Source organism: Pholcus phalangioides, unplaced genomic scaffold, assembly GCF_987345545.1.
Source record: "Pholcus phalangioides strain wild (caught in Gottingen) unplaced genomic scaffold, Ppha-v1.0 ptg000039l_1, whole genome shotgun sequence".
Classification (NCBI taxonomy): Eukaryota; Metazoa; Arthropoda; class Arachnida; order Araneae; family Pholcidae; genus Pholcus; species Pholcus phalangioides.
The window spans coordinates 132641-151375 of record NW_028301625.1 but is presented as its reverse complement, the minus strand read 5'-3'; the positions used below and the strand labels follow the sequence as shown (position 1 = coordinate 151375).

Genomic DNA, 18735 nt, shown 5'->3' with positions numbered 1-18735 from the left:
GAACCCAGACCTGCACAGTGAGAAGCTAGTTCCCTAACCACTCGACTGCCAAGCAGAAGCCATACCGTACATTCTAAGTATTTAAAAAAAAATCATGAAAAGAGTAATCAATCCACAGAGACAAACATAGTCAAAATAGCTCGGACCTGAAAGTGTTAAGTATCAGTGATTGTCTAGAGATAATTCAATAACAGAAATCCAGAAATCAGCATTACATATATGGTGTGAAAAAACTTTAAGCACCTATCTGTTATAAGAACAGCACAGCAGATGTGTTTATATCTATACACATATATACGCAAATAAAGAAATTTTGGAAAATCAAGAATCATCTCGTATGGAACAATATCAAATCATTCCATAGTTTTTCCTTCAGCTTGTATTTAAATTTTATAGTTTATAAGAAAAAAAATCATACATAGTGTCCAAAATAATTCTGTAGAGAGTAGAAAATTATTTTGCAATCATATCAAGTATTTATTCTTTGTATAACATAGTCACCTTAAACATTACATGCAATTAACGCGTGTATTTCTAATGGGAATTTTTATATTGAAAAGCAATATTTGAGGTTTTTGACATGACAGTTTAAACCATGGTTTGAACCGTCAATAACTTCCATGCATCAAAAACCTGCCAACCCTGAGTATAATATAATGGACAGAAAAAACTAAGATAATAATACAGAAATAAATATGTAATATAGATAACAATATAAGACATAATATAGTACCTAATAAACTGCTACCGAACTATAAAATGCTGAATTATCATAGACATGAACTTGTAGTATCCAGTCCATGAGCTCAAGCCCACTCAATATATTTGCCACCATCTCAATAATACCTATAAAAATACTGGGTTTAGCCCCCCCCCCCCCCCAGTTCACAATATATTTGAGTCCTCCCAGTCACTCACGCGCATTTGCATATTGTACTTGATATTATTTATAATTTGATAACATGTTAGTCAGTTTCAAATTTCACTATTAAATTACTCTAATGTTTTCAGCCACCCCTCAAGAAAAGACAAGCATAGAAAAAAAAGAAAAAAAAATTGAGTGAAAAACATGTTATTATCTATTCACACAAAAATTCTCAAGGTTACTTTTTCTTAAATCAAATCGCACACTTGGCAAGCGAAAGAATAGTATGGATTTTATATTTGTTCCATAGAACATCTGATGCAATATTACATCAGAAACATTGTATGGGTAAAGCAATTTTCATTAATAATTAGCAATTCCACCTACATTTGATGTCGTTTATTGACATTAATTGACAATATCCCATATTTTCTCACTGGCCCTATTCTTTGTATTTCTGTCAATGAAATATAGTGTCATCCTAATTTTACTGCAACTATATCAATATTAACAGTACAAACAAAATGAAAGAGATTCACACATATGAATAAATTCTTTATTCTTTGACGCTATTACTAAGTTTTTAAATACCTAAGGTTGTTTGTGATTTCAATTGATAATAGCGTCTAAGAACTCAGAGTTTGGTTTGAACGGCAAAGTTTGATATAAACTTTGAATAAATTGTTTGTGTTGTGGTCTTCGCGTATTCCCAAGAGATCCATATGGTCTGTCCAGAGAATTTGTTAGCGGATATCCATGCACTTTAAAAATATATGATATCCATATTTTTGTTATGGCATCTTTTTCTCAGCCACCTCGTTGGGCATTTTGCCTGTTGTGGCCTTGTATTTGTATAAACCGGGATTCGAACCGGCACAGCCAAAGGCTAGCATGCTAACTGCTCGACTGCCAGGTGGCTTGAAAGTCTAAAAATATAAGTTATCAATAAGTTGTAAACTCCATCATGATGAGAAACATAATAGGGCCTACTAAAATTTTAGAACAAAAGAAAGTATTTCTTAAGAAACAGAATAGAACATTAGTAAAAAAATAGTTGTACCTCAAAAGAACTTTCTTCAGATCTTTCATAGTGAGTAATATGAAGAGCATTTGGTGATGAAGTAGCTTTTTCACATTTTATTTCTCTCACAGCAAATGTCTTATGTTGCAAATCTTTGTTCTCATTGAATATGCATAAAAAGTCTGACATAAGCAGCAATACAACATTTTCACACTTTCCTGTTTCATTGACATAAACAGCATCAACAACAAATAGCATATTGCCCAATCCAGAAGTTTCAACAATTTTGCACAGAAATTTCAAGTTGCTATTAGGCAATTCATTGGACAATATTGATGAGGAAGCATACTTGCGCTTTGGTTGAAAAAGCCATCCAGCACCTTGCAAAAAACCATGTCCGGTTTGTGAGATAAATTCTGCTGCTCCTCCAACAGGTTTAGTTAACACTCCAATCAATCCTTTAGCTAAACCTCCAACAACTCCTTTTGCAGTATTTACAGGGCTAGAAGGAGATACCAGAACCTGAAGAGGATGATCCACTACACCAGCAACAGCACCTAACAGACTTATTCCTAAACCACTTAGCCCTTGGAACAAACCTTCACTTATTCCAGAAGGTAGTTGACGACGAAGGGCTTCCTGCCTTTCTAAATGATCTATGTCTAAAGATAAAATATCCATATTTCGTGATATACTTTCAGCCAAATTTGTGACACAAATTATTGCACCAGAAGAAATTCCAGATACGAGGGAAGTTGCACCATGAGACAAACCAGAAAAAAAAGCTCTAGGTCCATTAAAAAAACCATGGTATGGTAAAAGAACAAAATCTGATAACCCACCGCCAACAGCTCGAGCAAAGTTTGCAGGATTTCCCAGAAGATCTAGAGCAGCAACTACCCAACCAGCTCTAAATAAAGTACCAGTTAAATAATGCATTATAATCATCCGGCCTAACTCATGGTAGTTAGTAAAAAGTTCATTCTTTTCAAAGTCATTGAATTTAAGCTTGGAGTTTTCAATAGACAAATATAGTTTCAAAGATGCGTGCACAGTCAAGTATACATCTTTCATAGTAATTTTTAAGTGCTTAATCCACAAAGGTTGAGTCATGGAGAGAGAAAGACTTATAATTTCATCAGAAAATAGTTTGCATTGAAGATTCTGATCTCTGTGCTCATGAAAATGATATGGTAAATAAGATGCATACAAATCCACAGCTTTAGAATAAAATGAGTCTTCAAGATACAAAGAAAAAGGTTGAAAATCAATGGTCATAGTTTTTATTGAAATATTCTTATGCTTCATAATGTTTAAAACCATGTCTATAGTAATAAGAGAGTTTTCTCTTGCTTTATTGGCTAGAAATAATGGGTTTGAATCCACTGCTGTTCTAGACTTAGCATCACAATAAGGTTTTAATATCACTGGGAAATCGAAACCCCTTTCTTCTCCATCCACCTGATTATCCACTTGAAGACATCCAAAACATATGCAAACATCTTGAGCCTTTTCAATTGCACTATGACTCTGATTCGGACGAGAATATAAAAATGCATCATCAATAGTTATTCGAATAACTTCAGAAAAGCTATTTTGCACCTGAAGTTCATCACATATAACAAAGCTGATAGAATTAGCTCTCAGTGTTGAACAGATAGCTGGAGATGAAAAAGAGTAGTTTTGCAGCTCTAGTTTATTTTCTGGAAAAGTATAACCAGACATTTTCTTCTGTTTTACAGGAAAAGACTCATTCAACAAAGAAGATTTGGAAACATCACTTTCGCTAAAACAATCACCAGATAGTTTTTCTGTAATACAATGATCAGACATTCCTATGCGACTTCTTATTTCTTTAGCAGTAAATTCCACTCTATTTACAAGTTCAATTATAAGACGTATGGTATGATCATTTTGTTCTTGGCTTATTCTGACATAGGTGGACTCTGGTATACAAACAAACTGGCTGTTATAAGTGATGTCAATAGGAGAACTCCATGAACATGATTTCTTATTTTTCAAACCCAAATGTAACTTAGGCATTGAATCTAGAGGAACTGGATATTGTTTTTGTAATGCTGGAAAAGTGTAATAAGAGGATTCACCTGGAGATAATGATGGCAAAGGAATTTCTTCATCTGATTCTTCATGCACACATACATTTTCATTTTTTGCAACACACTGTCCATAAAATAATTGAAGATTTGTTCGGTTACATATAAACAGGAATGGGCAAGGGTCATCTGACAGTTGAACGAATAGAATGCCATATCTCAAATGACTAGTGAGAACATATGGAGCAGCACAGTATCCATTTATAATATCTGTATCACATGGCACTGAAACAGTATGTCTTATATCTGCTGCCATATCAAAATTCAAACTGAGTGGTCGACTCCACTTATGCTGAGAAGAATCACAAACACAAAATGCTATGTAGAATGATATTTTCGTACCCTTTTCATTCAAAGAAATAAACTGGTTACCATCAAGGAGGGTAAAAAGCGTGACAGGTTTTTCAGAACCAGAAGATTTCACTGCTACTAATGATTTCATTTTATTTTGCCTAATTTTTGATTTCAAAGATGATAAAGCAGCAAAACATGTTAAATGCACAGTTTTGCATGTATTGTTTTTAATTTGCAAGAATGAAGTGGCTTCAATTATGTACATTTTTTCATGCATGGTACACTTTAGCTGAAAAGCTATGATTTCCTGACAAGAGGCTTTCATTTTGATCAAAACAGAAACAAAGTCATTTACTGAAGAGCTGGAAACATCATAATTTTGTTCATTGATATTTTGAAATATGCATATAGGGTCACTATAATAGCATTCATCTTGAATTATTACACCTAAATTAAAATTATTGCACAGTCTAGGTGGTGTAATAACAGAATTGGCAGGGATATGCCATTTGCATTTTGTCTGATCCTCAACAATCAAATCTGTTTCTAAATTGTTAACAAATAATGCCCATGGCTTTACATCAACCAAGACTGTATTCAAGCCATTCCATTTGAGCGATACTTCAGTAGTGATTTCCAGGTTGCAAAATTTGGTTTGCATTGGCACCAAATATGGGGTTCTTTCAACACAAGAGCAAAATCTCCCACTAGCCAAAATATCATCTGAAGAATTCAAATATGGCCAGCCTTTTATGTGGCTTGATCTGTGAGACATGAATTCTATATTTACATTTTCGATTGGCCTGAAAAATAAATCTTGAACTTGAGCTGCAGGAACATCAATAACACCATGCTGGTCATTGTTAATGTCATTGTCAAATGATAACATTAAGGGTTCAGTGAAATCCAATTTGTCACAGAAAAAAAATTCTTTTCCTTCACCAAGTATAGGACTGGACAACTTATCAAGCTGCACAAACTTTTCAACATTTTTACTTTTATACTGTAATGCAAATGGAAGAAGATTTCTGATAACTAATTGAGGAGACAAAAAGATATACATATAGTTAATTTCACCATCTCCCTTTTCCTTTCTAGTTTGTAACAGAGCATACTTCATTTTCTCACCAGGCAAAGAAAAAACCATATTTTGATTTAGTTCATTCACTTCCAGATGCTGTGACCACTGAGCATTATTTGATGAATTTTCCTTTACCTCTAACTGCATAGGGAAATTTGGCGAAATCAATAAAGAAACATGAGTACAGCTTTTAAGTTCACTTATTATTTCTTTCTGTTTAGCAATTTCGTTTGATTCCTGAGTATGTTCTAATATATTCAATTTGAAGGACATGTCCCATGAGAGGTAGTTGAATAGTTTCAAATAGCCTTCAAATATCACTTGTTTTTGAAGGTGTGACAGAGGATTAACAACTATTCGCATAACAATGTTATTAACCAATTTAATTTCATGAAAATCATATTTGTCAATATCAAAACCTTCACTCCAGTTCCATTTCATACTTTCTAAACAGACATGTATAAGCTGCTTTGCTTTTTGGGACCTCCAACTATAGGCATGCATCTTGTGTGATGGCAAAATTATGCTTTCATCAGTATCCACTTGTCCGAAGCGAATAAGTTCATGAGTATTGTTGCAAATCATGTAGTAGTTAGGAAGCATGTATTCTACAGACTGACTTTTTCCCCTAGCATTTTCAACCATAGAACAGGAGTATAAAGCATATTTTAAGGAATGAATAACTGATTGGCTGATTTTAAACCTGCATGACCCTATTTTCATTTCAATTTCGACAGTCGGCAGTCTATCACATTCATAAGAAGAGCAGATATCAACAACGAACTCCATAGGATCAATAATAGGGAACATGGTAAGATTTCTATACTCAATTATACTGCAGAATAAACTGGAAGACACACCTAACTTGAAGCCAGTGCCCCATTTTTTGTATTGTCCTTCAAGATTTTCACATGATAATACCATGAACTCTTGACACTTTGAAGCTGTGCCATCGAATGTGAAAGGCAAGAACTTGTTGATACAGCCATTTTCAACAAAAACATTATAAAAATTTACTCTCAAAAGAGGCAGAGATACTAAGAGATTCATGCTGGGTATTAAGCTTTCATCAAAGCATGAATCAATATTCATGCAAGCAGCTAACACCATGGGAGAAAGGATATTAATTTGCTCTTTTGAGGCTCCATTTATGTTGTTTTCACATGTGAGTACAACTCTCCACAAGTCTGAAAAAGTGAGTGTTGTTGTATCTGATAAAGGGAAATTTAAGATTTGCTGCAAAGTTTCTGACAACTGAAATTCACAAAGTGTTTTGAACTCATTATGCAAAGTGTCCCACCACTGAACAAAGCACATTATTATTTGAGCTTTCCCTTGCTTGTTTCTTGTATCATGAAGAGGTACAGGACAAATTTGTATTTTCGTTATACATCTGGGTTCAGGATAACGCCAAATCATTGCACCAGGATGTCCGTCTTGGGCATTTGTGAAAACCACTTCATAGGCATTTGGTACAGAATAGTGTTTGTCAGAAGATGGAATAAAACAATATGAACCTTTTCTTAAATCATCATTCCAATACTTTCTCAGAAGATTAGACGATTTTGAAATCGGAGTAGCAACTGATAGTTCGGCGCTTGAGAAATGATTGGCATGCTTTAGTCTAGAATTCCAAAACTCTAAGATGGCCTGTGTAATATCAATAAGAATTAATAAATGCTTCAAACTCATATTAAAAACGATTGCTTCTGAATCCACATATGATGTTATTTGAAAATATGGGTCGAATTGGCAATGTAAATTCATTGATGCAGAAGATGGAAGCAAAAGAGGCCAAATTTCATCAGAATTTGAAAGCTTTACAGCTAAATTCTTCAAACTAATTTTAGGTTCAATTTTTTGCATTTTATTCACATTAATGGCCATCTCAAGCTCTGTTTTGAACTCGTCGCATGAAATAGTTAGAATTGCAGGATCAGGAGACCAATCTATGTTCATTTCAAATACCATCTGGGTAGCAGAAAATTTCATTGCACCAAAATGTGATAAAATGCAGAACTTGATTTCTCGATTTTTTGGCTCTTTTTTGTCAGAAAGAATTTCTCCAGAAAAACGAGTCTCATTATTTTTGCTCTTACATAAAACTTTTCCAAGAAAAGATTGTGATAAAATTTCATAGTGTTCCCACAATGATGAGTTAATGTTGAATTTGAATGGCCTTTCAACTCGAAAGTTCACTACAGGATTCTGACTCAAAAACTCATATGTGAACGTACAAAATGCAGGAGGTATGCCAGTCTTTTCATCTGGATCTCCTGGACGAGTGTCCAAGTATGGAACATTGAAATCAGTTAAAACAGGAATGTAATTTGCTGTATACTGACCACTATATTTTCCTAAAGTAGATCCTTTTATTTGAAAGTCAAAACAAGATGCTTCAAAATGTTGTGATAGAAGATGGTATTTAAGAAATGCATGAGGCTGAGTAATTGATATCAGAATAGATGATAATACTTTAGACATCATTTTAGAACTAGATACATCTGAAATTTTGTCATGACAAATGGAATCACTAGAGCCATCATAGCCATCTTCTTGAAAATTGCAATCTTCTGATCTATTTTGAGCAGAGTACCGATGCTTTTTATGTTTTACTGTAGATTTACTGAAGAAAGAATCAGAACTTGCAGTGTAGTGCATCCTTTCAACATAGTGTTTTTGTTCCTTGTCTTCAATTGCAAAAAATATAAGAGAAATCGAGCTTGCTGTAGCAAAAACCTCAAATGGAACACAATCTATCTTCCTACATTTTTGCTCAGAATGAACTAGTGAATTTTTTCTGCAATGATACGCTGAAGATGTTTCACTTTCTAATCCACTATCACGTATATCTTTGTTATCATAGTTGACCGACTCTCTTTGCAGTTTTGTATTTCCATTATTGAAATCATTAGATTCAAAATAATTATTGATAACCCTTGACAAGAGCTCCATTTGAGTAGCATTGGCATAAATGAAAATGTCATTTGCAATGCTGATTTCTACTGTTATTCCTGAAACAATTTCCTGAAAAAAATAGAAATATTGAAACATGTTATATAGAACACAGGGAAAAGAAAACAGCAGTAAAAAAAATATTAAATTTTCAACCACCAGGTGAAAAGGTGGCACTCAAAGAACAAGAAACAAAAATTTTAAACATATAATTTCACTTAATAACAGCATTTGTTCGAGATGCATTTGCATCAATCACAAGCTCAAATGTTAGTCTTGAGACGTGCTCTCCTCAAGGCCCTAAAATATGTTCCATTACGAATGCTTATTACTGAAAACTTCTGCAGCAACAGCAAGCAGTGCCGTAGCATGCCTTTTGAGGACCCCTTGAAAATTTTATTATTATGTAAAATAAGTATATTTTTTGTGAGGCCTCGCATTCGGCTTGAGGTCCTAGGGCAGTGCTCTGGTTGCCCCAACCTAGTTACAGGCCTGGCTGCAAGTCGTTCCAGCATTAAAGAATGTTAAGAGACTACTGATGTGTGTATTATATACACTTTGATGTGTGTATTGTATCATTATATCGGAGTATGATCACAAAATTATATTGGGGTCTGGCTTTATTCATCACACACTAGACTCATTTGAAGTTTTTTTCATATTTATCAGATTCACCAATTATATTAGGGTATTATGCTTGTGTATAATAACATATAAACATGACAAATTTCAAGTATTTATCAAATTTACCTACAACACTTGGTTATTATTCATAATCTCTGGTAAAAAGTGATAAATTTATGAAACTTAGCAATGATGCTTGGGTATTATGTATATTTACTGGTGAAAGTGATAATTTATCAAACTTTACATGATGACTGCTAAGTTTGAATAATAACCAATTTATCATAGCATATATTTCCTTTTGTTTTGCCATACCAGTGCTCCATAGATTTTTTTTAAATCAAAATCTGGCAGTCGAGGGGTTACGTAGCTAGCCTGTGACTGTGCGGGTCTGCGTACAAATTCTGATTCAGGCACGGTATGTCACTCTGAGCAATTCCCTAGACAGATAATGCAGATTTTTAGGAATAAGTGAGGTTCTTTTTTTAAGGGGCCTCAACTACTCTTTTGACTTGAAAAGGTCGAATTTTCAAAAATGGCTTCAAAAACATTTCATTTGATTGACACAAAATTTTTAGTATTTTATTTGCAATCAGTTAGTTTGTTCTTTCATAATTGAAGAAAGAAATACTGGATTGTAGTGTGGGCGTGTATTAGAAAAAATCACTTTGAACATGATTTTCTCAGATTGCGGTTTTTGAGCTCACCTGTGAGATTTGAAGAAAACTGCTGTCCCGGAAGTTCTGAATTTTTGCAGAACAGTTTAGTCGATATGTGTTAGTAGAACAGACCTCGGACTTTGATATCTGACCATTTATTAGAATTTTATGATTTATATTTTTGAAATATATGACTTCCATATTTGTTATGGGTATCTTTTTCTCAGCCACCTCGTTGGGCATTTTGCCTGTTGTGGCGTTGTATTTGTATAAAGTTTGTACTGTTCTATGCAAGATAATGCAACACCATATGAATGGCTGACAAGTGAAGGAACTGTATTTAAATTCATACATGCATACAAATTATGTACTAACTATATTTTTGTGTTCAGCAGATTGACCATAGCTGACAATAGCAGGTGCTACTACCAATCGTAGATCAAATGATGTGACAAAAGGAATCATGGCTATTGGCTCTTGATCATTTGTTTTCCTTCCTTCATTTATAGCACCAATATTCCACTCCAGAGCAGGATTTTCCCCCATGATTGCTGAGTAGCTTTCAGATTTTTCCTTTTTTTCATCTGCACTCTTAGTTAGTTCATCTCCAAAAACTATACGATAAGGAAAATTTATAAAAATTTACTATGTTTGTTGATGAAATACTCATAAATATATTGCAAAAGCATTCACAGAAATTCTGTATTTGTAAAGACAAAAACGTTTTTGGACTATTCTGATTCAGTTTCTGGATAAAAGTTGAGAAATATCTCAACCCCATTTAAAATGAAAAAAATGGTAAAATATAGGACAGTGAAATATCCAGAGAATAACTAGGTTGGTATATGGAGGGGTAATAATAATTTGCCAGATACCAACAAAATAAAAAAGAAACTAACAATAAAAGCAAGTAAAAAACAGGTGCATGTCTGGGGGGCAATCGCCCCTCCTAAGAGCTGAATAATAAGGGAAAAATTTGTCTGTCTTTTAAAACAGTGGTTCTCAAAGTGTGGGTTGAGACCTCCTAGGGGGCTGTGTTAATGAACTAGGGGTTTCGCGAGAGATTCTCCAGAATGAAAATGCACAAATAAGAAATATTTTCAGCAATTCCATGATTTGTAAGTCAGTTTGAAAAAAAATGAATAATATGAACAAATTTTTTATGAATTATTCTAGATAACTTTCTGTACTTTATGGTTTTATTTTGCATACTTTTTATGTTCAGTATTGGTTGATACAAAATTTTACAAAATACAATCAGAATAAATACTAGATTAATCATTATATCTTTTAATAACCTAAAAGATTTTGAAAATTTTTCATTTTTTCTTGATATTTACCAATTAAATAATAAGTAATTATCTTTATATTTATACTTTTAACATAAAACTAACATTGTGAAAATTCATCAATATCATATTATACAAGGGTGTTGGTTATGCTGCTGAACCATCATCCATCACCCCTCTCAGTAATGCCAAAAAAAATCTCACCATATTTCACATTATTAACATTAGTCACATCCAGACATTACATTTATCAAGTAATTTCATTATATACTTTAGAAAATAAAAAGTGTCCTTTAAAGGGCTTTTAAGGGGCCATTCAAGTATTATGTTAGCAAATGTTTAGCCATTTTTGACCCCCCCCCCTTTCAACAAAAGTCAAGCAAAACTCTGACCCTCCTCCCCCCCCCCATCACCTAATGCATATTGGTGGGATCAGAAACGTACATGGGAGGGGGCCATAGGGGGCTAATGTGCCTTCACCCCTCCCCCTCAGACGAAAAAAAAATTAAAATTTTGAAAGAAAATACCTTTATATGATATTATAATAAATTTCTGATAATTTCAGTGCTATTTGAAGCAGGGTTGGATTTTTGACATAACAAGAGGTCAAAAACTGGTTTAAACCATCAAAAACCTAAATGAATGCTTTTTGATAATGTTTTGAACACAATAGGTATACACAGCTGCCAACTTTTGAAAATGAAAATTCAGGAGATTTTCACGTGAACCCGTATTTTATGCTAAAACCACTCCCTAATAAATACAAAAGGGATTTTTCCAAATAAAACAGGGATTTTCCACACATAAAAGTTAAGGCGTAGTGAATAAAATCCCTACTGAAAAACAAGCGAAATTGGAGGCCAGAACTTCAAAATGGTGATCTAAAAAAATAAATATTGTGTTCAATCAGAAACGCTGTGAACAAACATTTTGCGCGAATGACCCCAAAATCATCGGAAGATGAAGGGGAAAAAAGCATGAATTTTTGAAGAACACTGTCTTTTTGTCACACTTGCTTGATGGGTTTTTTTTTCATTTCACATGTGATGATGGCAGTCTTTCCATGACCGATGTTTATGTCCGTAACACAACTTGTACAAAAAGGAAAAGTCGGCCCTTTTCTGGAACATTTGATGAAAGGAAATTTATTGGAATAAGTATCTTTAAAATTGATTAAATATGTTTTTGCTTATCAGTATTCATGTTTTGTTATATTGCACGTACGTATGTAACTTCAACAAAAGAAATTTTTACCATATGCGCGTCACTATAATCTTCAATTACTATCCAGGACTATAGGCTGCTAAGCTATTTCCCTGCACGATAAGATAAACAACTTTCTTGTTACCATCAGAGGGTTTGCAAAACTTCCTTAAAAAGGGAATTTTCCCATTTACGACGTTTGACGTTATTTGGAAAGGAGAAAAAAAAAAGAGGTTTCGGGACGCAAAAGAAATTCCTTAGGGATTGTTTTCATAAGCAGGGGTTTTTTATAAATGAAGTAGAGAATTTTTAGGGACGATTAGGGATTTTTTATGATTTTCGTAAAAATTCGGGAGATTTAAGAACTTTTCGGGAGGTCGAGGGTTAAAGCTAAAATTCGGGAGATTCCCGGAAAATTCGGGAGACTTAGCAGCTATGGGTATATAACATGATAAAAAACTTACTTTTTTGCATATTACAATGTTTTATTTTCAAACATTAATTTATTACAATAATTAAAACAAACTGTTAATTACAATTAGCAATTTGAATTTTTAAACATAAGAGTCTAGAACATATAAAATATAATTTTATGGTTTATTTATCTAAGCTTATCTTAACTTGTGTTCAATTTGCTAAGCAGGGAATAGAGCTGTTTATTCAAAATATGTATGATAGGGCATCAGGGTTAGGTTTTTGGCCCCAGAAACTAACTTGGTATTAAAACTGTCAATGATGTCAAATAGTTTTTGTTAACCTGATAGATACGTTAAATAACAAAACATTTTTATGTAGATTGAAGGGTTTTATATTCAGAATTATAATTACTGAGGAAAAATACCTATTTTCATATTTTAAATTTTCTGATCTGCCCAAAATTTTATTCCACATAAAAATTCTCACGCAGCATCTGTTAATATAATAACATAATAACTCATTTATTTTCCCCTAAAAATTTCTTAGCTCAGTGTTAAAGTGTATTTTCAACCAAAGCAGAGCTGATAAAACTTGATACCCAAAGCAGTTTTTTGCATGTTTGAATACAGCTTCAACTGGAAAACCATTGCACTATAAATGCTAGTAAACATACCATATCATAGTACAAAAGTAAGAATAACTAAATTTCACTAAGGATAAGTTACAGGAGTTTCTTAAGCATCATATACAAGCTAGCACTGTCAAATTGAATGACATTTTAGTCCTACAATTTAGTGAGAAATTGAATTTTCTGGATGTTAATGCGAAACTGATATTTGGAAAGAAATGTGATTTTGCCTCCTCCGGGAATCGAACTCTCATCCCCTTGCATACCAGGCAAGTGCACTAACCAATACACCTGAGACACACTTTTCAATTCCTTTTAACACGCATTAGTAGCATGAAGCGCTGAGTGGAGTCAGAGCAGCCTCCCTTAACTACAGCAATTTTAGCCTCAGTTGGCGTTTTTGTATGAAGAGATAGTATATTTCAGGTAGAAAAAAATACCGAGAAATTGAATTTTCTGGATGTTAATGCCGAAACTGATATTTGGAAAGAAAAGAGATTTGCCTCCTCCGGGTCCCCTTGCATACCGGGCAAGTGCACTAACCAATACACCAGAGACACACTTTTCAATTTTTTTTTAACATGCATTAGTAGCACTTGCCCGGTATGCAAGGGGACCTGGGTTTGATTCCCGGAGGAGGTAAATCACTTTTCCTTCCAAATATCAGTTTCGGCATTAACATCCAGAAAATTCAATTTCTCAGTATATTTCAGGCCAAAAAAATACCATCTCTACAATTTAGTATATTGATCTCTAGATATATTTAAATATTATGCACAACAAGAGTATCATTTTAAGTATCAGTGGAATATAAATATATATCAAATTATCTAGATAATTTAATAATAACAGAAATCACACCATTACATATATGATGTAATAAACCTTTTTAAACACTTATCTGTTCTAAAAAGAGCACAGCAGATGGTTTATATCAATGCACACATATATAAGCAGTTGAAGAAATTTTGGAAGCTCAAGAATAATTTTGAATCAGAGAATGTCAAATCATTCCATAGTTTTCCCTTCAGTGTTTATGCTGTGCTTAAACCCATATATATTTTGTGCAAAATAATTCTGTAGTGAGTAGAAAATTATTTTACAATCACATTAAATATTTATTCTTTGTATAACAGTCAATTTAAACATCACATGCAATTAATGTGTGTATTTCCAATGGGAAGAAAAGCAATATTTGAGGTTATTGACAGTTTTGACGAAGGTTTTTGACGGAGGGCTTTTGATGTGACACTTTAAACCGCGGTTTAAACCATCAAAAACTGCCATGTATCAAAAACCTGCCAACCCTGATTTGAAGGGTAAGAACTCAAAATTTCTCTTTAAGAAATTCATTGCGACCCACCCTTTAAGCCATACATGGTAAACCCTTGACCCGCAGACAAAATGTAGCCCTGAAGGTTATCTGATGTGGCTTGTCCCCCTCAAACCTAGTTTCTTAAAAATGGACTAAGCGGCACATTTACAAATCGTTTAAATGACCCATGGCAGAATTCCAGAGCATTTAAGTGGGCCGTGCAACATTTTCAGAACACTGAAGTAGGCCTCAAAGATCACTTTCACATTCAAAGATCACTTAAGTAACCCGCGACAGTTCCAGAACACTTAAATGATCTGTGGCACATTTAGAGATCCCTTGAGGGGCATGTGGCACACTTTTAGAGCACTTAAACAGCCTCCAGTGCGGTTCTACATCACTCAAGTTACCCGCAGAACATTCTCCGATTACTTAAGTGATCTGTGGCATAATTACAGATCACTTGAGTGATGCGTGGCACAGTTCCAGGGCACTTACGCGGCCTGGACACATTTGCAGAGCACTTGAAGGATCCATGAAACATTTAGAAATCACTAAAGTGGCTCTGTAGGAAACTTATCAATAGGGAGAATGTTAGTTCAGGTGCCCAATAACTATCGAAAGGTTTTTTCCGTTTTTGCTGCACCGAATAAGATGCCATTAAGAATATTTCATGTCTTCATAAAGGGTGGTTGATGACGTAAGCATCATCCAAACCCACCCTCCCTTTGTCGCCAAAAGTCAGCAAATCAGAACCCCCCATCAGATGTAATACTTGAATGATGCGTAATAATAAATAAGTGTGATTTCCTAATTATGCTACAGGGTATTATGTGTATATATTTTACCTCCGAAAACTGGCGTTATAAGCAGGGTGACATAAAAAATGATAGACATTCTGAGATCTTACTGTATAACTTTTTTGGAACGTGTGGGCTCGACTATTCACAGAATTGATGTTTAATGCAGTAAAACTCCTATATAACAATATTCAAGGGACAGGGAAAAAATTATAGTTATAAAGGATTTATCTTTATAGGTAGAATATATTAATGATATGAGAAATACATTGGTACCCATCATTGTATAGGTGATTATTGGTATATAGTACTTTCATCTTAAATGATTATTAGCATTAGTTTGCTTTAAATGACTAGTATTTGCTAGCTATAAGCAAATGATGATCAGCTATTTAGGGGCTGTTCAAGTATTTCGTCATCATCAATGGGGGGGGGGGGTTTCCGATTTGCTGACTTTTGATGACAATTGGGGGGGGGGGATTTGGATAATGCTTGCGTCATCAACCAACCCTTATGAAAATACGAGTTAGGATTCAGAGGGGCAGAGCTGATGACAAAATTTTGCTGACAAGGGGGGGGGGGGAAGGTGGTCAAAAAAAGAAAAAATTTGCTTACGTAACACTTGAACGGCCCCTTATCAGCAAATTCATAGAAATTTGAGCTCTTGCTCACTTGTCTTCTACCGATTAGTGTTGATGAATGGTTTGGTAAAAGCCTGGCATGTAACCTTCTACAAGCCTGGCATGTGACCCTTTACAAGCCTTTTATCAGTTTGCTTTGGTAAAATTTGGGATTTATCTGTTGCTGAACTTTTGAGGTAACATATGTACAGGTTGTAGTCAAGTCCTTATGAACCCTTCATTACTCTTTTTGCATAGTTGGTTATAGAAATTGAAAAACACAACATCCCAGCCACAGACGATGACAGTCATGCAATTTTTGGCTCCAACAAGCTAGCTCTACCCTTAGCTCTAACCCGTACTCAGTTGGGACCATGCATTTTTAACTTGATCTTCCCCTTAATTTTGTGGTTTTTCTAAATTGTTCAACCCCCAGCAATGGCATACTCTTCTGTTGATAATATTCCGGTGTGTTTCTTCCACAAGATTGTGAACTGGCCAACTAACCTGTGCTGGACCAAGCTCACCAAGATGTATCAACAAAACTCTGCAATGACGGACAAAGTTGCTGCAATGCAGGACCTCTACAATGAAATACAGGATGATTTCAACTGCCTTCTCCAAGCTGACCTGTCTGTGGCCAAAGCTTGCACGAATGGACATACGGTTCAAACCGCCTTCATAGACTTTGACAAAATTGCTATCACAAAGGATACAAAAGAGATCAAACAAATACAGAGCCTAATCAAATGAGCAGTAAAATAACTACTGAACTTCCATATCCCTGCTACTACGACAAATATCTGGGTCTTGTGAAGATGAGACATAAAGAAACGTTCAAACAAATGGAAAGCCTTAGCATCAAACAACCCAAGTTTTCTCAAGGTGCTGCAGATAGACCATGAACCACGGTCTCACCAAATAACACAAACTTTGTGACAATAGACGAAGACAAGTCCGGACTCAACACCTTCTCCAAAAAATCAAAACTCCGCAGACTCTATCTCCATACCGGACATGTCACCATCAGATTTTCTGATAAAAACTTTAATTTTTGAGACAAAGACTGAAAACGAGAATATCAGTAGGCCTGATGCTTCTATCCAAGTTGATAGAGTGTCTCCCTGCCTCCTCAAGCAGTCTCACCAATCGCAACACACTGCAGTGACGAATGTCACACCCACACCAGTGAGTGACAAATTGCCCATCTCGACTGCATTAGCGCTCCGCTATGCCATATCTTTCATTGGCAATAGCCACTGGCTTCAGATTGCCAACTCCGTCCAGAGACTATGTGAAGAGAAACTCGAGGTAAAATTTGAGAAAGATCATTACCATCTTCAGCAAAACACAAAAGACCAAGAACACTTTCTCAAATTTCTCAGCGACAAAAATTTTAAAATCAAACATTTTTCTTCTCATGTGCGTGAATCTCTTCAATTTGTTCTAAAAGGCTTAGACCCTCTGACCCCCCCCCCCACACACAGGCGAAATTGGAGATGAAATTCGTAAACTCTGATTCAATTTAATCGACATCTCACATCTTTTTTCAAAAAAGAAATGCAGCAAGAGATGGAAACTTCCGTTATGGAAAATTATTCTTCCCTGCAATGAGCAATAACGAAAATTAATCCACCTTCTTGAGCTACGGCTACCAGCGTCAAATTTTACAAACGACACCCACTTTCCCAGCGGTGTACCAAGTGCCAGCGATGGACGCATTCAACAGCAGAATGCAATTTCGAAGAATGCTGCAAAAAGTGCACGGATTCCCACTTCGGCAGTTCATGTCCAAAAATCAAAGGAGTGGACCCGCCCAGATGTGTTAACTGTAATTCAGTAGACCATTCCCCACCAGCTACAAGAAATTTAGTGCATATTTAGCTCAGCTAAAAAAGCTAAAATCCAGCATCTACCGCACGGAAAAAATGGGAAACTCCAATGGAACAACTTCAACACCAAATGGGTAAATTGAAAAAAAATCAATGAGACTTTTTTCCCCCATAGTGTCCTCAAAAATCTTGTCAAATCCAGGAAAACTCACATTGACATATCGACAGAAAATGCCAAGTACACTGGCAACAAAAACCCATGAAACTTCAAAGTCAAAAGCCGGAAAAATTTTTTATAAGTCTCCCGATCTGAAAGAAATTGACGTTAAATCGAAAACCAGCAAGAACATTAAACCAAAAGAAATTTCTAAGTCCAATGAGCCTTCAAGAACCAATGAGAAATCGAGTTCCAGCTCTATGGACTTTGGTACGAGCAACCGCTCTACGGACTTGCTACAAAACTTAGAAAAATTTTCGAAGCCACAAGAGCAGCCCTGTCATCAAGAGCCTAAAGATGCCGGCACCTTCAGCAATCAGCCACGCTGAACCTTCCAGCACCTCTTCTGAAAATGGCTCGGCCACCTGCCCGAATTCGACTCTTTACATGTTTGAATATGCCAAGCTGTGCTTCAAGGACATTTTCAAACTAAAGCCGAAAAAAGATAGGCGAGCTGTTACGGTTACAGTGAGAAAATTTCGAAAATATCAAATGGCAACACCAAGTTTTTTGTATTGGAATGTGATCTCCATTGTGAAAAACCCCTAAATAGCGTTCGAACGACAACTGTAGCATGAAAATCCCCGGAGCTAGGCAAGGAAAAAGTAAAAAGGACTTTGCCGTGCACCAGAGCATTAATGTTCGTTTCATTCGTCACACCGTTTCTTCGGCTGAGATCCCAGCCTGATTAGTCCTCCACAAGGTCATGTGTGAAACACAATAAAATGCTTTATTTTATGCTGCTTCTCTGTCCTTATTGGTTGTCCTCACTTTTAGCCTATCTACCGCCGGTGATTTTCA

General features: G+C 35.1%; 1 protein-coding gene across 1 annotated transcript in view; it reads right to left on the bottom strand.

Annotated features, from left to right (window-relative positions):
- Vps13B (vacuolar protein sorting 13B) overlaps positions 1–18735 on the bottom strand; it is a gene marked incomplete at its 5' end in the record, with an annotated part of 141729 nt that overhangs the window by 2342 nt on the left and 120652 nt on the right. The window contains 2 exons of the mRNA XM_089253989.1: positions 1926–8402; positions 9989–10227. Coding sequence (XP_089110115.1) covers positions 1926–8402; positions 9989–10227 — 6716 coding nt within the window. The remainder of the gene's footprint in view (positions 1–1925; positions 8403–9988; positions 10228–18735) is intronic.